This window comes from Miniopterus natalensis, chromosome 13 (genome assembly GCF_054644295.1).
Source record: "Miniopterus natalensis isolate mMinNat1 chromosome 13, mMinNat1.hap1, whole genome shotgun sequence".
NCBI classification, from domain to species: domain Eukaryota; kingdom Metazoa; phylum Chordata; class Mammalia; order Chiroptera; family Miniopteridae; genus Miniopterus; species Miniopterus natalensis.
This window is the reverse complement of record NC_142093.1, coordinates 41,220,064-41,240,856: the sequence shown is the minus strand read 5'-3', so window position 1 is coordinate 41,240,856 and position 20,793 is coordinate 41,220,064. Positions and strand designations below refer to the sequence as shown.

At 36.8% G+C, this 20,793-nt stretch overlaps 1 protein-coding gene across 1 annotated transcript; it reads left to right on the top strand.

The window, feature by feature from the left end:
* Positions 1-11: 11 nt before the first annotated feature.
* DUSP11 (dual specificity phosphatase 11) lies at positions 12-20,405 on the top strand. The gene is made up of 9 exons (XM_016202582.2): positions 12-203; positions 1,586-1,661; positions 4,811-4,942; positions 8,648-8,771; positions 10,955-11,015; positions 12,776-12,822; positions 13,094-13,169; positions 13,399-13,581; positions 15,771-20,405. Exons 1-9 carry the CDS (start codon positions 103-105, stop codon positions 15,964-15,966), a joined length of 996 nt encoding a protein of 331 aa, XP_016058068.1. The 5' UTR covers positions 12-102; the 3' UTR covers positions 15,967-20,405.
* Positions 20,406-20,793: the final 388 nt, after the last annotated feature.

Here is a 20,793-nt window from a genome sequence, read left to right as displayed (position 1 = left end):
TGTGTAGGAGCTTCCGGTGCAGCATCTCGTTTTGGCTCCGACGGAGTTGCACTGGCTACTTTGGCGCTTTTGGCATTGGGTGAGCGGTATCTTCGGACCCACATGAGCCAATGGCACCGTGCCCGCGGCGGCTGGGGCCGGGGACACGGCTTTTCTGGACGTTCGTCGGCCAAGAAGAGGGGTGGGAACCAAATCCCGGAAAGGTAACCTGCCTGGGCGCCTGGGCGTGGCCCTTGCTCGTCTCTTCCCCTCGGCTCGGGCTTCCTCTCGGGTCGCGCTGCTGAGCGGGGTCGCGGAGCTGTGGGCCGGCCCGCGCCTCGCGGGGAGGCCCGACCCTCTCGGTGCTCCGCCCCCGGGAGCAGGGAGGGACGGTCTGTGCTTTTCTGATTTCTTCCATCCTTTTAAAAGCGGGGCTCTGGCCGTCGTCGCTCGGGTCAAATGCGGAGGGACATGATGGGTCTGTCAGTTTTGGGGGCCCATTACTAAAATAGAGTCCCCCTTAATCACAGAAGTTGTGGTATTTTGACACAGAAAATGTTAATAACAAGTACCAAGTTTGAGTGGAAAACACCACCAGTACCGCTGAACTTTTAACTGAAAAAGTTGGTTTTTTATTGTTTCCAGGAAAGACAAAGGACATACTGTTGCTTCCTCACAAGTCTCATTCGAGAGATATTTTTCTGTAGGTTCGAATGATTAATGTTGAGACTTTGCTTATATGTGCAGTGAACACTTTTATTCCTCCAGACCTTCCTTTCTTCCACCTGCTATCTCATCAAGTCCCCTTCATTTTATCTCCCGAAAATATTTTGAATCAGTTTCTCTCTGTCAGCAGCCTAATACAGAACTTGCCTGATGCATTGCAGTTAGGTCCTCACTAGTGTACCTATATCCATCTACTCTTGTTTCCTTCCAATCCATTCTTCACATAAATCTTTTTAGTAGGCAAATTGGAACATTGCTCATAAACATCGCTCAAAAACTTATCAAAAATAAAAACAAACTTTTTACCTTGGCCTTTAAGACTGTCCTTTCTAGATTCCAGTCTGCTTCTCTAGCCCCAACTTGTGCCACGTTTCCCTCACTTTCTATGCTTCAGATACACTGAATCAACCTTAGTTAATTCTAACTCATCTGACAAGTCAGCTCAAATATTACTTTTCACGGTGACGCCTAGCACTACTAAGTAAAGTTCACAGTCCCCTTTCTATCAAGATTTCTTTTTACAATATGAACTCTAAGTTCCCTACTCATCGAATTTGATGGCATCAGTTGTATGAGGACTAAAAATGAACTGTGAAGTGAAAGAATTGAGTTTAAACTATTTCAGTCAACATGTATCTATTAATGGCACCTTAATATTTAGGGTGGGGCTAAATTTTATCAAGGATACAGAAGTTCTGGCCATCTCTGGTGTTAGATATGCCTCATTTGTTGAGACCTTTGCAGTGTTCTGCTGCCTTGTATCTGTTTTCAAGATGGGGAAACAGGAAGAAGGGAAGGACAGGGAACTAGGCAGGGTTGAATAAGTGGAGCAGCAGGGAGAAAGGCTAAGAGAATTTGGCTAACAAAAATGTATTAACAGGTGGCAAGACTATCTCCCAGTTGGACAGAGGATGCCTGGAACTCGTTTTATTGCTTTCAAAGTTCCTTTGAAAAAGGTAAGCAAAAATTAATTCATTATTCTTTCCAAAATCTGAATTCGCCGTGTAGAACACTGATTCTCACTCCTGTTACACTCCATTTTCTCTTTTTATTGCACATACTTTGTCTTTCACCTTTTACTATCCTGAAATAAAATTCATAGATAAGTACAGCCTACTTCCATATTTAATTTTAAAGAAAAAAAATCAGTGTAATGCTCTAACTGTAATACAAGGAATAAATAAAAGAATTTATAATTAAGTAATGTGTATTCACATTTCAATATGTAAATGTTTAGGCATGACTATACTAGAAATTAAGAAATAGTTTTAGTTACTTGCACCATGAATGCAAAAACTGCAAATGCAGACTGACTTAGATGGGTCATATTGCCTCAGAGGTAGGACTTTTCATGACAGTGATCAGTTCTTATCAGATTTCCAAATAAAAACCAAGTTCATTCTTCACTTGGTTAATAAGGTGATTACTATCCTGGAAAATTGAATATACATTAAAACTGCAAAAAACAATTTTTGTGGGGAAAGCATTTGACCTATATAAGAAAGGTGTGAAGAGATTCCATGTCTCATTAAACTGCCCACCATAGCATGGATTGGCATCAGAAAGTGTTCACTTTATTATTTATTTATTTATTTATAATTTATTTATTTTTAGAAAAAGTCCACTTTAAACATGTTGGGAGTTTATTTAATTTGTGACTCATAGGTCAGGGTTCCTTTTTCACCTATTGTGTCATCTCTTCATCTGTGTACTTAAAAATTAGTTATTTCATAAAGATAAACATACGGTTCTTATTCACATCCACCAACACGAAGCATAGTGTGACATATAATAAATACTTAGCAAATCTTTGTTGAATGAATGGATGGACTCCCCTTTCATATTTGCAGCTACTGTGAATTTTCTCCCTGTATTCTTCTTCCTTTCTGCAGTTTTTCTAACTCCTCTAGTTCCTACTCCATGGCCTCTAAAAGTAGACTCCTGAGGTTTTACAAGGTTCTCTGCTTAGCCCCTTGCCTAAAAGTACATCAGCAAGAGAAAAAAAACAGGAGGACTCTTTAGTTTGCTTTTCTCCACACATCCACAAATCTTTCCTTTATGATGTCATTATAAAAAGCTTCTTCTAGCTTTGTATACTTGCGATTTCATTCAGTGTTGGGATTGATAAGACACCACAAAGCTGTATAACCACTCCCAATGTAGTACCTATTCATTCAGTAGAATTAGGGAGATGGATTATCCCTGTGTGGAAGTCAGATGTGACATTGGTTTCCTGTGTGTTTATGGAAGTCACCCAAGGAAAAGTCACCTCCATACTTGACAGTCATTTGTTAAGCACACTGGAATATAAAATAGAATATGTTAAGTGTCAAATGCCATGCAGGAAATACCTAGGATTTCAAAACTGGGAGAAATGATAACAGGGTTAATCAAGGAGGGCCTCCTAAAGGATTGTGACTTACTTATTTATCGAAAATTAGTTACTGTTCAGATTGCTGGAGATGATCATTTATCCATCAGCTTAAAGTGTTCAAGAGACTGGAGAAATTGTATGCCTTGTTGTAATTAATTTAGTCTTTAAAACTTTTATAGTATTATGTGGAAGACTCTACATCATAAATATGTTTAATCTTCCTAAGTTCATTCATAAACTTAACATTATCTCAAATGGGCTGAATCTAAAACTCAGAAAAATAAACTTAAATAGCCAGGAACATTCTGAAAAAGAACAATGTTGAAATGGAATCTTCTAGCCCTACTAGTAATTAAGCCACATTAAAAGTGTTGCTGGAGTATGGGACGTTTTTAGAATAGTGAAATTACTCTTTGTGATGCTATAAGGGTAAATACATGTCACTATAAATTGGTCAAAACCCAGCTCTGGTCAGGTGGCTCAGTTGGTTGAAGTATTGTCCGTGTACAACATACCTAGGTTTTGGATTCAATCCCTGGTCAGGGGCACATAGGGGAGGCAGCTGATTGATGCTTCTCTCACGTTGCTATTCCTCCCTCCCTCCCTCCCTCCCTCCCTCCCTCCCTCCCTCCCTCCCTCCCTCCCTCTCTCCCTCCCTTTCTCCCTCTCTCCCTCTTCCTGTCCCTTCTTCCCTCCCTCCCTCTCTCTAAACATATCTTCCGGTATTTAAAAAAATCGGTCAAAACCCATAGAATTACAATGCAAAGAGTGACTCATAACGTAAACTGTGGACTTTTAATTGATAATGATGTGCCAGTGTTGGTTCACTGATTCTAACAAATGTACCACACTGGTATGGAATGTTGATGTTTGGAAAGGCTGTGTGTGGTGAAGCAGAGAGGGTATAAGTGAGAAATCTCTACTTTTTGCTCAGTTTTAGTGTGAACCTAAGAGTGCTCTAAAAACTAGTGTATTACCCTGACTGGTATGGTTCAGTGGTTAGAGCGTTGGCCCAAGCACCAAAGGATCTTGGGTTAAATTCCCGGCCCCAGTCAGGAGGGGCAAGAGACAACCCATCCATGTGTCTTTCTCACCTCAATGTTTCTCTTTCTCCCCCCCTCTTCCCCCCCACCCTTCTCCCTCTGTCCCTCCCACTCTCTAAAAATCAATGGAAAAATATCTTCGGGTATGGATTAACAAATAATTAAAAAATAAACTAAAACTAAAACCCCCCCAGAAAACCTAATGTATTTATTTAAAAGCAAAACAAAACAAAAATATACCTGTGTTATTGGCACTTGAATAACCAATAAGGCCCGTGGAACAGAGTACACAAATAAGCCAAATACATAAAGACTACTTAGCAATTACAGGCATTCTCCACATATATACACATTTAAGAAGTATTATAAGTGCCCTTTTATAGGCACTTCACTTGGAGCTGGAGATACCATGGGGCAAAGTTGACGTGGCTTGCCTTTTGGGAGTTTACAGTCTGGTTAGGAGACCAATGTGAAACAAACACAAGTAGATATATAGACATGAACTTATTTTCTTACCTCCAGTCTGTCTGCAAGAAAGGATTGTAATATTGCTTGTAAACTGCAGAAAAGTGAAAACTTTCCTTTGAATCTTATTGTATGTCTGCAGCACGGGGCTTGAATAAATGGCTAATATAAGAAAGGATTTTAAACACACCTTTTTTGTTTATTATTTCATTCTCTCTGACAGAGTTTTGAAGGGAGACTTGCTCCAGAAGAACGCTTTTCCCCCTTGGATCTTTTTAACAAAATCCAAGAACAGAAGGAAGAACTTGGACTAATTATTGATTTAACATATACTCACCGCTATTATAAACCAGAGGTAAATGGAAATCTTAATTGAAAAGAACCTTCTTTCGGATACTATAATATTCATAGTAGTTAGTAGTTATCACATGCTAATATGAATCCATGACTTGTTTTATGGGTAACAATTGAAAAGGGGAACCAAGTGGTTTCCTTAATTTAACATTTCTAATTGCTGTCTCAGAATGAAAGACGTGAATTAAACTCTATTTGTCAGTAGGCTGTGTATGTGCTTAAGAAATTCTATAAGTTTCCATGTTCTATATTTTGAAAATGTAGTAGACTCTTAGGAAGAATAGTAGTAGCCTAAAAGAAAAGAAAGAAATATTCATTATGTCTTTGCCTTTATTTTCAGCAGTTGCCTGAGCAAATGTAAGCATTACAGTAAAAGACAAGTTGTTCTCAAAGTTGTATGCTTTTCCTATAATCTTTCAATGTAATACAGAAACCCGTATGTTCTGTTGGCCCATGTGGCATATCAGTGGGAAAGAATTATCTTCCTTCTGATCAGTTCCATCGCCTTGGGAAATATTAAAACCTGATTTTTGTTAATCCTTGTGTAGCAATTAGCCACATACCTTAACTTAGTTAATCTGCCCAACAGTCCTCAGCTAATGTGGTAGTAGTACTGATATCTCCTACTGAGTGCTTACTCTTCACTAAGCTCAGAGAATAAATGATACAATTACTAACTTTACAGATATGAAACAGGCTCAGAAAAGAAAGAATTAAAACTTGAATTCAGTTTTTCCTCTTTTTTTGTGAAAAAATATACATAATATTTATCATTTTAACCATTCACAAACATTAAATACATTCACAATGTGTGTAACCATTACCACTGTCAATAACCAGAACTTTTTCATCATCCTCAATGAAAGCACTAACGATTAAACAGTAACAACCTAATTTCCTCTCCCCTCAGCCCTAGCTCGCTCGGTCTTCTATTTTCTGTCTCTATGAATTTGCCTGTTCTAGGTACCTCATATAAATGTTCATACATTTGTCTTTCTTTCTCGATTATTTCACTAAACATAATGTTTCCAAGGTTCATCCATGGTATAGCATGTTACAAAATGGCATTCCTTTCTTATGGCTGAATAATCATGAGTGTATATACTATATTTTATTTATTCATCTATTGGCAGACACTTGGACTGTTTCCACCTTTGGTTATTGTGGACTATGCTGCTATGAACATGGGTGCACAAATATTTGTTCAAATCCTGCTTTCAATTCTTTTAGATATATATAGGTAGGAGTGGAGTTGTTAGATCACATGGTAGTTCTATGTTTATCCTTTGAGAATCTGCCGACTATTTTCCACAGTGTCGTCTTGTTTTGAAACAATTATCATAAATTTTAAACATATATAGTAGTAAACATAATACTGTGGGTGTTTGTTGTCCACCCATAAATTCACTCAGCTTTTGTATTTATCAACGGATACGATGTTTCATCTATACTTCTACCTGTTTCTCTCCATTCCATATTATTTTGAAGTAGATCCCAGATATATCATTTTACCTTGTACATTTTTGGTATGTATATGTATATTTAAAATATAGGACTTTATTCCTTAATATCATTTTTTAATATTAAATATCTAATCAGCATGCAGATTTGCAGTTGTCTTCTCAATCTCATTAAAAAATTGTTTTTAAGGTTTGAGTTAGAGCCAAATAAGGTCCACACTTTGCATTTGATTGTAGGTCTCTGAAGTCTTATTTAATCTATAGGTTCTCCCTCCATATCTCTCTTACTTTTCTTTAATTTCCCTCCTTGAATTTTATTTTTTGGAGAAACTAGGTAGTTTGTCTCACATGATTTTGATGATTGTGTCCCCACGTGTTGTTAACATAATCTTCAGTCCTTTTTTTAAAAAATTGTAGTTGGACCTAGAGGTTTGATCAGATCCAGGCTTGGTTTTTTATTTTTGTTTTAATTCTTTGCAAGACAGTTTCATAGGTGGTGATGTGTTCTTCCATGGAGACATATAAGTGATTGCCTCTTCCTGTAATAGTAGCAGTCACTGATGATTGATACCTAAATCCATTAATTCACTTGGGACTTCAAAAATGCTGAATTGTCTTGTTCTTTTTTCATTTATTAGTTGGGTATATTTTTAACAAAAGCTTTCCCCTCATCAGCTATTTGGTTGCCCAGTTGTAGAGGCATGATTCTTTCCTTTTTTTTTAACAGTTTTCAAAATAATGAATTGATTCACCAATATCCTCCAGTGATGACTAGTTAGATTTTATTTGTTTGTTTGTTTCATTAGGGACTCCATTATAGTTATTCTTATTGCGGCACAAACTGAGGTCCTATCTTTGGCTAGTAGGAGCTTCTCAATGTGGCCCCTGACATGTCATGATGATAGGACATCAGTTCATTTACTTTTTCAGTTGGTCACATTTAGGAAATGTGTTTGTATGGTTGTTTTTTTGGATTATAACTTTGGATCAATTTTTTATTTTTTATTTTATTTTTAAATTTGATTTTTGTTTAAAATATTACAGATGTCCCTTTTTCTCCCCAATGACCCGTTCCACCCCGTCCCATCCCCCTCCCCAGTCCCTCTCCCCACCATTGTCCGTGATCTTGGGTTGTGCATATACACACATAAATTCTTTGGTTACTCTCCCCCTCCACCGACCCGCCCTCCTCCATCCCTCTGACATTCGTCAGTCTCATCTATGCTTCCATGTCATTGAATCTATTCTGTTCATTAGTTTATTAAGTTCTTTAGATTCCACGTATAAGCGAGATCATGTGATGTTTGTCTTTCTCTGCCTGGCTTATTTCACTTAGCATAATATTCTCCAGGTCCTTCCATACTGTCCCAAAGGGTACGAGATTCTTCTTTACAGCTGCGTAGTATTCCATGGTGTGAATGTCCCACAGCTTTTTTATCCACTCATCTACTGATGGGCACTTGGGCTGTTTCCAGATCTTAGCTATTGTAAACTGTGCTGCTATGAACATTGGGGTACATACATTCTTTCTGATTAGTGTTTTGTTTTTGTTTTTTTAAATACGTTTTTATTGATTTTAGAGAGAGAGAGGAAGGGAGACAGAGAAAGAAAAACATTGATTAGCTGCCTCCTGCATGCCCACTACTGGGGATCGAGCCCGTAATCCAGGCATGTGCTCTGACCAGGAATTGAACTGATGACCTTTATATAAAATATGTCACAGGTTCATACTGATACTTTTCTGTTACATTCAGAAGTACAGAATTTTCATTTAACTTTTTCTGGCTTTTATCAATATCTACTTTCTCCCACCAAGTTCTCAACAGTACCTGAAATTTGCTCTATTTCACAATTGAATTCCAAGTTCTTCTGACTCTATTAAACTTAAATCTCTTGAGCATTTTTAAATAGAAATAAATTCTGACTTTGTAAACTCAAAAAAAAACACAAAAAACTTAAATCACAGCTGCTTTATGGCCCTTGAAATGTAAAATATTAGGTAGAATTATTTATGCAATTTTTAGTTATACATGCATTCATTCACATGAGTTTTGCATACCTGTTGACTAATGAAAATCAAGTGATGCTTCTTGGTTGAAGCAGCTTTGGAAAAAATGGCTCTTTTATCAGAATTACTAATATGCTAAGTTTATTACCTCTTGGTTTATATTTTGGCTCTTCTAATTAATTTTTAATTCTTTCCCTGCAAATGAAATAATATACATTTTAATGGTTTTTCCTTATAGGACTTACCAGAAACTATTCCTTACTTAAAAATTTATACAGTTGGGCATCAGGTGCCTGATGACGACACTATTTTAAAATTCAAACGTGCTGTTAATGGGTTTTTGAAAGAAAATAAAGATAATGGTGAGTTCTTTTTTTTCTTACCTGAACTTCGGTGTTCATTTTGAATTAGGTTGGGGATTTTTAATATTTTTAACAGTTCCTACATTAGGCCTATTGTATATGATAATGTGGACATATCAGATGGTGGTAATAGCGTAAGATGTATGTTCTTTTAAGGTTACAAATAAATAATTTCATTTGGAAAGTGTAGTGAGAAATATGAACTGAACTAGCTTATCTCTCTCTTTTTTTTTTTTTTAGGTGTTTGAATGGGAAATATATAATAAAATTAATATGTTCTTTTGTGTTATTTATTGGTTAAGAGGTGAGTGGTGGGTGGAAGAAAACATTAGAATCTCTACATCTTAGAGTGGGTAAAAGAGAAAACAGAAGGCAAAGGTTTAGAGTGAGACAGACCCCCTACAAGCAAATAAAACGGAGTGGACTAGTGGGATTGCATCCTTCTCATTTGTACTTAAAATATTTCTGTTGTTTCTCCACTTTGGGCACAAGTAAAAAAGGTCATGACCACCTCTTATTCTTAGTTTTAAACAGGAAGAACTTAAAAAGGCCTGTGTTGTTGTTTTTTCCTGCTTTAAGATCTACTTTACTCTGTTTGGAAGCAGATCTCAATAGTGTCTCAATTTTAAAGAATCAGTTGCCTTTTTCTGGTATCTAGCTATCAGAAGGAACATGGTGTTTGCCACATTTTAAGACTGAGGTTTCTTTTTTCCTTGGAAAGCCACACACCCATAGGACAAAGTGTTCATTTTGTCCACTTTATTAAGTAAATCTGACATGTAGCAAATATATATGTTTATATGTATTTATATATATAAACGGAGTAGAGAAGAAAGAATAGAGATGGGTATGGGAAAATAGAGGATGGGAAGAGAGAGAGAGATGGGATCAGTGGGTTTTAAGATACATTTTCAAACTTACCTGATTGCTTAATGTAGGCATTAGTTCTTAAATATCTTAAGCCCTGGTCACAGATCTCCCCTATACTTTAAATCTTGAGAGACTGGACTTTTCCTGTGATAACCACAGCATCTACAGAGGAGGTAAAATTATCTTATTTGTATAAACTGTACTCAAAGAAACATTACCTCTTAAGGTGTTAGGGTGAAGCTGCTGGCCTACTCACTGTGTCCAGGCTCCTTTGTGTGGAACTGTTACACAGTGTTCTATCTGTTCCTGTGAGAGCCAGAAGATCCATATGAGTGCATGAGAACATGTTTGTAAACCTTGATCATGCACACGTTACACCAAGTGTAGTGTGCTGTTTAGGCTCACCCATGTTGGTGGTCTGCTTGCGTGGTGCTGACATCACTGTGTCCCGCAGTGCTCCCTGCCATAGTGGTCTCCATACCTGGCTTACAGTCCATTTGTCTACCTGTGCTGTAAGCCCCTCCCACAAATACCAGGCTCACTAATGAGGGGGAGATCCTACACAACCCAGTCCCTAGACCTGGTGGACTCAGAAAATAAATTGATTCAGTAAACACTTGAGAGCCTTTTGGGTTTATTGTTAGGGTACGGGGATTTATTTATTTAGTATTTCTTTTTTAACCCTTACTTGAGGATATTTTTTCCATTGCTTTTCAGAGAAAGTGGAAGGGGGAGGGGAGAGAGAAAGAGAAAGAAACAGAAACATTGATGTGAGAGAGACACATTGTTTGGTTGCCTGCTGCACGTGCCCAACCAGGGCCAGGATCGAGCCTGGAACCGAGGTACATGCCCTTGGCTGGAATCGAACCTGAAACCCTTCAGTCTGCGGGCCAGTACTCTTAACCACTGAGCCAAACTAGTTAGTGCTAGGGTATGGGGATTTAGAGGTGAATAGTAGTTCTTGTTTTTCTTTAACTCCCTTTTTCAATAGTTAAATTATTTGCTGATGAACATTCTATATTAAGACAAATGAGTTTGTCTCAGTGGAGTTTTACTGTAAGTACCTGACCAGGCCTTCCCCAGTTTACACTATTGCGTCTAATTGGGGCTATGCGGAATTTCCCAGGACAATGAATTTTGACTTTGTATTAGATCATCCTTTATAGTATGTTGCTGAAAAAACACCCATTTCTCTTCACAGTTATTTATTTTCAGGTAGTGATAGTGTGGTAACTAATAAATGTTACTCTTCAGAAAATTGTATCACTTTGTTTTTAGGGTATTTATTTAACTCTACATTCCCTGCTTTATAGACAGACTTATTGGTGTCCACTGTACCCATGGTTTAAACAGGACTGGCTACCTCATCTGCAGGTGAGTTGCCAACCCCAAGAGGCAGACCATGTCTAAGTTATTTTATTTAAATAGTAATATAAACTATTTGTAAAAATGCAATCAGTATAGAAATGTATGAAGTAGAAAGCAATCTTGCCCCCACCCAGAGATTACCACCAGTAATAATTTAGTATATGTTTTTGCAGACTTTAAAACTGCAGATACAAGCATATACGTGTAATTTAATGGTATCATATTTAGACATTCTGTTTTATAATTTAATAATGGTGGACATCTTCCTATGAAAGTATTTGGAGACCTCATTTTTTTTTAAAAGGCTGCCTTTGCTTACTCATAGACATAAGAATCAGAAGATTTTGGTATTATACAACATTGAAATAATGAACATTCCTCTATGAACATCTTTGAAAGTATATGCTATTGTCTCAGAGATAATTTCACTCAGAATGGAATTTCTGAATCAAAAAGTTTATGCCCTTATGCTCTTTTGTGAATGTTGCTACAGTGTACTGATTTGTGTTGTTTATTCAAAGAATATTTATTGAGCACCTGTTACATGTAAGCACTCTGCTGGCAAAAAGACTTGTGAGGCTTTGTGAGCAAAGAGACTTGGCCTGTGCTTTGTGGATCCTAACAGTCTAGAGAGGGAGTAGCTATTCAAGTATCACACAAATGCATACAGAATTACAACTTTGACAAGTGCCAAGAAGGAGAGGGACATGGGATTAAGAGAGCATATTAATAGGGAGAATTTAACCTCATCATGGAGATTAGAGAAGTTTTTCATGGAGAGGTTTGTTCTGATATCTGAAGGAATAGCGGGTCTTAACAAGATAGGGGCATCGGGGAGAGAATTCTGGGCAATGAGTTTGGAACAGTAAAGGAACAGTAAAGTCCCTGTAACAGGAAAGCATATGCTGTGTTGGAGGAACTGGCCAGGGAAGCTAGGCCGTGGGGGAAATAGGGCATTAAAATAGAACTGGAAGACTGGGTAGGAGCTAGATCATGCAAGCCTATGTTTAAGGTTTTAGACTTTATCTTAAGAGTAATAGAAAATCATTGAACTCTTTCTTTGAGGGTTAGTGTAGAATATAATTAATTTGCATTTCAACCTAACATTTTGGTACTGAGTGGAGGATACACTTCAGGGGCACTGCGTGGAAGCAAGTAGACAGGTTAGGAGGCTTTTGTAGAAATTGAGGCATAAAGGTGGCTTGGTCCAAGGTATGGTGGTCATTTTGGTGAAAAGATGTGGATATATTCTAGAGATATGTAGTAATATTGTTAGGATTGGTGGTAGGTTGAAAATGAGGGTAAGAAAGAATTTGCTGGCAGTGATGGTGACTCCTAAGTTTCTGGCCCATACAATTGATTAAATAATATTTTTTAGATATAATATTAATATTTCCCCCCCAATTTGTCTTTCGCTTTTTGTTGATTCCTGGTAAATACTCTGTCATACTTGTATTTTATTGGATACCTTTTTAACATCTGCCAGTTTGGTTCTGTATTTTCTGTTCTTTTATTAAGTAATTAAGTTGTTGTATTAATGTAAGTAATTTTATTAATAGGTTTTCTAAAGTTGGCTCATGCTTGCATCCTTGGAATAAAGCCTTTTTGTGGTCATGGTATATCGTTCTTTAATAATTACTGGATTAGATGTGCTGATATTTCTTAGGATTTTTATATCTATATTTGTAAGTGAAATTGCACCTTTTCTGAAAAATCTTTATTTTTATTTTTATATATAAATGACTCAAAGTATGTTGTTTTGTTAGATATTTGATTGATGTGGAAGGCATGAGGCCAGATGATGCCATTGAATGTAAGTATGAGGTTATCACTGTTTTTCCCTTTTTATAAAAGTTGGAGGTGGAAATGTAGATGAATTTCTCAAATTTTGGAAAAAAATGTTTGTAATTCATTTGTTCTGACATAAGATAGTTTTTTGCCAAAAGTGTATTCAGGGATGTATCTGGAAATATTGAGATATAACAGCCTGAATAATTAGTCAGTGGATTTCAGCTCTGATTTGCTTTCTCTGGAAAAGATTTGCTTTTTGTACAGTTATTTCTAACAGTTATTCCACTCCTCAGTATTCAATAGATGCCGAGGACATTGCATAGAAAGACAAAACTACATTGAAGACCTTCAGAATGGTCCCATCAGAAGGTAAGTTGCATTTTACATGTGAAATTTGTAGTTAGGGAGATCTCTTTTTATGTCATCAAGTTACACATAACCCATTCTTCTTGTAGCTTGTTTACTTGCTCAGGGAAACCTAAACCAATAGCAATGGAGGGGAGGATAGGATTGTGATTTTCATGGGCCAAAATATAGACACTAAATTGGCTACTAAATATGGAGACCAGTAATGTATGTAAAAAACATTCTCTTTGAGGGATCGGAATTCCAGTGTATCCAGATCAAGTGGTTTTGAATACTCACCATATATGATGGAACCAGTCCACACCTCTAATAATGCTGTTCACCAAGGACCTAGGAATAACGTGCATTGGACCCGTTACCCAACACCTTCTCGGCATTTCCACACCCAGACCCAAGATTTACAGCAGTCAGTAAGGTATCTCTGCTTTCCCTTTTTCTAGACTTGAAATAGAAGTGAAGAGTATTATAAATTAATGCAAACACATTATAATAATGGTGAGGAATTGACGTTTTCTTGCTGATCAGTGTTAACTAGGAGGTATTGTTTCTTCATATTTTGCATTTAGGGCTGAAAAATCAAGTATAGGATGGAGAATTGGTGAGTCTTCAGAGGCATTTGGGAAAGGGACTTAGAAATTTTCATTGTTTCTAAACTTAGTTTAAGCCAACAATTTGATGTGACTATGAAAAAGGATCTTGCATTCCTTGGCTATGTTAATGGTGGTATCATTTTCAGAATAAGGAAGGTTGTTATTTAAAGAGATAAGCACAAATTATAGGGAAAATAGTAAAAATTCCAGTAGAGAAATTTGCAAAGGATTTGAAGAGATAAATCACAAAAGTATTTTCACTTGGGAAATAGGAAAAAACCTCAGGACAGTTAAAATAGCAAGGTTCTGTTCTTGCCTATTAATGTTTTTTGATAAAGAAGTCCAGTGGTTGTTAGGCTGAACCTGGATTTTCATTCTTGGTCTGCCCTTCACTAGCTGTGTGATCTTGGGTAAGATTTTTAAATTTCTATTTTTTCATTAACTAGATGGGAATTTTAATAATACCTACCTCAGAGGGATTGTTGTAGACTACTACATGAAGTAAAAATGTGCTTTAGCACATTATAAACACTTTCAAGATGATGTTAGCATTTTTATTTTTTAATTTTTTAATATATCGTCCTTGATTTCAGAGAGGAAGGGAGAGGGAGAGAGAGAGAGAAACATCAATGATGAGAGAGTCATTGATAGGCTGCCTTCTGCACGCCCCCGACTGGAGATCGAACCTGCACCCCAGGCATGTGCCCTGACCGGAAATTGAACCAAGATCTCCTGGATCCTAGATCAATACTCAGCTGCTGAGCCACGCCCGGCTGGGGGATGTTAACATCTTTAGAAGATGTAAACCTTTTTTTAAAATGTTGCTTGCATCCTGGCTGGTGTGACTCAGTTGGTTGAGCATTGTCCTGTGCACAGAAAAGTCGCTGGTTCAATTCCCAGTCAGGAGCACATGCCCAGGTTGTAGGTTTGAACCCTGGACAGGGTGCATATGGGATGCAACCAACCAATGTTTCTCTCTCACATCTATGTTTTCTGTCTGTCTCCCTCCTTTTCTCTCTCAAATTCAATTAAAACAAAAATTTTAAATGTTGCTTGTTTTGCCAGTGGCACTGAAAATTGGTATAGCCCCTTTTGAAAAATAATTTTAATAGCCATAAAAAATGCTCTACCTGATAATTCCACGCTGAGACTAAGGAGATACTTCAAAATATGGAAAAAGTTATTTTCACTTCATCATTCAGCACATTTCTCAAACCTCCCTGCTACATATCAGACACTTGACTAGGTACTCAGAACACAGTAGAATATGTTCTGAGATGTTAATCCCAGCGTTATTTATTGTAGTGAAAAAATAGATAGTTTACATTTCTGACAGTGAAGAATATCTAGGTAAATCATGTCCATATTACGACATCTTTTAAAGCCATGGAAAGTGATAGCTCACTTATGATAAGTGTAAATTAAACAGTAAAAAAAAAAAAAAAAAATGGTAGGGGAAAAAGATCAAAAAGGAAATATTAACCAGTCAGATTAGATTAGGTAGGATGGAGAGTCAGGGGGACGGGGTATTTTTTATTTTCTCAAATTTCAAATTTTCTTTTGTGTGATTATATTAGATTTACTGATCTTGTTTTTGAGACAAATTTAAATCTTAATTTTCTAGATTTGTTGTATGTACTATGGTTAGAGTTTCTATACTTTATAGTTAATTTATATATGTATTTATTTATAAAGTGAAAGCAGTTTTATGTTTTCAAAAATAAATAGCTTGTTTTATTTTATGTCAGCCTGCCAGACTTGGAAAGAAAGTATTTGATTAGAATAGTACGGGCTTTTTATCTCTATAGAAAAAGGTGGAAAGGCTCCTGGGAAACTATTGAGTGCTGAGACATTATGGTAGGTAATTTAACTGTATAAAGAGATAAGAAATCCAAAGTTAAGCAATTTGACTGCTAAGGTCACACAGGTAGAAAACAGATCCATGTATTATTTTACAAAGCTTATATATTTTATTAAAACTAATAATAGTTTATTACTTTTTGTTTTGTTTAAGAAAATTTTCACAGAATCAGAACGTTTACCAGAGAGGCCATAACCCTCCTCCTGGTCCCCCCGGAGAGGACTATTCACAAAGAAGGTACTCTTGGAATGTACAGCCAAATGCCAGTCAAGTAGTGCAGAATCAAAGGTGGTGTCCTGGCACTTACTATGGACTATCCTATCCAGCCTATTATGGGTGGACCCAATGACGCAAACCTACCCTGGAAATCTACTTGGAGACAGCAGGACTGAAGACTGTTGGAGTGACTTTTTATAAGATCAGGTCAAATGAGATTTATAATCTATTTTTTTTCTCCCTTAAGTTCAAACATAAGGAAAAATTATATTAATACTTAGCTCTTTCCTGTTAAATTTGCAGTATTTGCAATAGTGAAGGAAATAATCTGTTGTTCCAGTCTTAAAATTTTTAAAAGGAAGATGTTATTTTAGAACTGATAAAGTAATAAAGAACATCCTTTGTACATAATTTTTAAAGATTCTATGTTTTCTATGCATTTCCTTTTGACTAGATTTGTGTTATGAATGTGTATGTACAAAAATTTCTAGCTATGTTCTATTGTGTCATGTTCTATTATTGACCCAATTATTAACAATATATATATATATATTTTTTTTTTTTTTTCTTTACCTCTAACTGTTCAAGATTTCTATTAAAATCTACCTAGGAGACAATCTCTTTGGAACCTACTCACTATTTGTAATTAGTGGTGGTATCTTTGTGGTTAGACATTTCTTTCTTTGGCATTCTATTGTGGGATTTGACCACCTTCCTTGCACTGAATTGTCAGGTATGCCATCTAACACAGGACTGGATAAACATTTAAGGATTGATTGTCAATTGGGCAAGAGAATGATGAACCAGAATGCTGGGTAATTTACCTGACAGGGTAATTGTTACCAACTGCGTAGAACTACTCAGAAAACTTTCGTAGACTATAAAGTTTGCTTAATGAACAGAATAGGATATGACATTTAAAGTCTGGGAAATCTGAGAAGACTTTCATGGCTCCTTACATTTTTGCTTCTTTGTTGAATATAAATGGAATATAACTTGCTGGAATCTTTCTCCACTTGCCTCTCACAGTGCAGTAGTGCCTTGACCTTCAAATTTTCTAAGTTGTCTCTTTTGCTGCTATACCTCTAGAACACACAGATGGATCATGTGAGAGGTGTTAGTTTTAGTTGCAGAGGAAGCCAAACACCTTTGTTTGCTTAATAAAGTATTTCAGCATCATAACACCAAAAGCCTCGGTAGATATTTGATGAATTCTTGGGCAACTTGGCTTCATTTTGAAAGCCTCTTTCTTTGAAAATTTGTATCAGAATGTCTTATACTGCATGTGATAATTAGTTTATCTGTTCACTTTTATATGTGAACAACATGTTGAACCTGACCTTAATGAAATGCTCTAACTCAGCTACTCCCTGTCTGTGTCTAATTAGCTCAGCCAAGTTGCTACCCTTCATCTAAGTGATGGCTCATGCAGTTTTTCTTTGCCTGCTACATTTAACACAGATACAAGAGTTGTTGCTAAAAGGCTTGTCCTGGGGAACTGTTCCCCACAATACATCAGGAAGGCTCACTTGTAAGGAAATTGGAGCAAGACAGCTGGTGAGGCAAAAAAGAACAAGCAGTGGCAGGTATGGGGATCCAGCTAGCCTAGGGTTTCTAAGGAGTTCTTTGGAAGCAGTTTCTGAGGAGGACATTGCCAGCAGAAGTGCCATCATATAAACACTGCCACCTTCAAATACTTTTCTTTACCGGACTATTCCCTCTGTCCCCTTCCCCTTCTATTTCAGTTATCAGCATGGCTTGTTAAAAACTAGGCTCCATTTGCTATCTTGTGTCTCATCTTTTCTTCAACACTATAGTTCTGGCTTCTGCTCAGATCACACCATTGAAAGTCTTCTGGCTAAAGGGACCAGCAACTCCCTTTTTAAAAGGTCTTAGTGTAGTCCAGCTGGTGTCGCTCAGTGGTTGAGCATTCATCTATGATCCAGGAGATCACGGTTTGATTTCTGGTCAGGGCACATGCCCGGGTTGCCAGCTCGATCCCCAGTGTGGGGAGTGCAGAAGGCAGCCAATCAATGACTCTCATCATTAATGTTTCTCTCTCTCTCTCCCTCTCCCTTCCTCCCTTTGAGGTCAATAAAGTTATATTTAAATAGATATATAAATATAAAAATAAAAGTGTTCTATTTAAGCTTTAAAATTTATTTTTATTTAAAAACTCATGAGTAGTTTAATATTCAAATAGTTCCACCAAGATTACCATGAAAAAGAATAGTCCTCACCCACCACACAGCAGTTTTCTGAGCTGCTACTGAAGGGTGAGATGATCAGAAGTGTGTAGTAGTCAGTTCCCATGGTGGGGAGCCTTGATTAATGGGACACAAAATTCAGGAGGAGCCTGCCAGGCTAATTCCCCCTCCTTTTCCCCTTCTGTGGGCTACTCTCAGGCACGGGTTTTCCTTTCCAGCCTTCCAGAGAAAGTCCAGCCAGCTGAGTGAACACACAGGCCAAACCAGCCCTGTGCCTCGGCTCCAGCTCCATGTGAAGTCCGCCAGTGAGGTGATCCATTGTGTCTAAATGCTTTGCATCTTTCCTTGCTTCCCTTTCCTGCTTTCCTCACCTGCATCTCCTGAGTAAACCAACAACACTTTAATACTTGCTTCAGGCTCTGCTTTCCAGAGGTTTTGTTAATAAATCTGGCAGAGTCAAAGTTCTGAGCCATAGCTCTTTCCTGATTTGACATTGAGATGCTACACATATTTTTACCTTTTAGGAATTCAGAAATGTCAGTTACATCCACGGTAACAGTTTTTCAAGAAGTACAGGTTATTTTCACATGACATGGGAATAGTTTTTGGAGTCTGGGTGTCTTCCATGACCTCTTTGTTCAGATAACACTTCTATGGTTAGATTCACTTCAACAGATTGGGACAGTTATGCTTATGTGTGCAAGTCGTCGTATTGCAGAGAACAAGGTTGATATTCTTAGGAAAGTTCTCAGTTAACTCTTCAGATCAGTTTTTGAATTTTATGATGCATAATCTTTATTCTGCAGCTGTAGGTAAAAGGATCATCTTTACCTCTGAGATGACTTTTTGAAAAACAGTAAATTTCATCTTTTTTTAGTGTACAGTTCTATGAGTTTTGACAAATGCATTCAGTTTTGTAATGACAAGAACAGTTTTATCACCACCCTCCCACCCCTTCACCAAAAATTCCCTCAAGTCACTTTGTAACCAACTGCTCCCACCAAGCCCAGACCCTGGCAACAACCAATCTGTTTTCTGTCCCTGTAGTTTTGCCATTTCTAGGATGTCATGTAAGTGGAATCAGGCAGTATATGTAGCCTTTTGAATGTGACTTCTTTCATTTACTATAATGCTTTTGAGATTCATGCATGTTGCCAAGTGGATCACTAGATCATACCCTTTAATGCTGAGTTAGTATTCTGTTGTATGGATGTACCACAGTTTGTTTATCCATCTACCAGTTGAAGGATTGGATTGTTTCCAGTTTACTTTTAACAAAGATGCTATAAACATTTGTGTACAGATTTTTTACGAACATATATGTTTATTTTCCTTGGGATGGGATTGCTGCTATGGGATAAGTGTGTGTTTAATTCTATAAGAAACTGCCAAACTTTTCCAAATGGCTGTACCATCAATAAGGTAAGAGTTCCAGTTACATCCTCACCAGTACAGCACTGTCTTTTTCTTTTATTTTAGCTAATCTAATACAGATGTTGTGTTGCCTCATTGTGATTTTTAAAACAGCTTTAGAAATATAATTGGCATACAGTACACTGTACATTTTAAAAGTGTACAGTTTGATATATTTGACATGTATACATCCATGAGATCATTACCACAGTTAAGATAGAACATATCTATTACCCCAAAGTTCCCTTGTGCCCCTTTGTAATTCCTCTTTTCTACTCCAGGCCCCTTACCCAGGCAACCACTGATCTGCTTTCTGTCACTATATATTCATTTTATTTAAGTAGAACCATACAGCATGTTCTATTTTTATGTCTGGCTTTTTTCATTCAGCATAATTATTTTGAGATTCATCCATGTTATTGTATGTAGCAACAGTTGATCCTTTTGACTGCCAAGTTAGTCCATTGTATGGATATACAATTTGTTTATCCATTCACATGAATATTTGGGTTGTGTTCAGCTTTTGGTGCTTATAAACAAGCTGCTATGAACTGAGATGACTTTTTAAAAATAAATTTGTAATTTCTAGAGTTTTGTAGAAATGGGACATACAGTAACATAATTTTAGATTCTTGTGATTTTTCTTTTTTTGCTGAGCATGGTTTTAGATTGACCTATGTTGCAAGTATTGTTGCAAGTACCAATAGTTCATTCTTTTCTATTACTGAGTAGCATTTCATTGTATGAATTTACCATAATTTGTTTATCCATTCATGTGTTGTTGGGCATTGGGTTTTCATTTTTGGCTATCATGAGTAAATTTGTTATAAACATTTATGTGTATACCTTTGTGTGGATACATATTTTCACTTCTGGATAAAATAACAGGATGTAATTCCTGGGTACAGTAAGTGTATTTTATAATTTTTATTAAATATAATTTTTAAAGAAACTGCCAAACTCTTTTCTAAAGTGGTTATATTCAGACCAGCAATATATGAGGGTTCCAGTTCCACATGTTGTACACTTAATATTATCAGTCTTTTAAGTCTTAGTCATCATATAGGTATAGTAGTATCTTCTGTTTTTAATTTGCATTTCCCTTATGGCTAATGATTTTGAGCATCTTTTCATGTGTTTATTGACCTTTCATATATCTTTTGTGACGTGTCTGTCCAAATGTCACCCATTCTTAATTAGGTTGTCTCTTATTTTTGAGTTGTAGTTCTTTATATAATCTGCATACTAGACTTTTGTCAATACTTTTTCCAATTAAATATATTCCCATTGTGTTCAAGCCACACAGTTATCTTTGCTATTCCTTAACTAGGCTAAGGCCT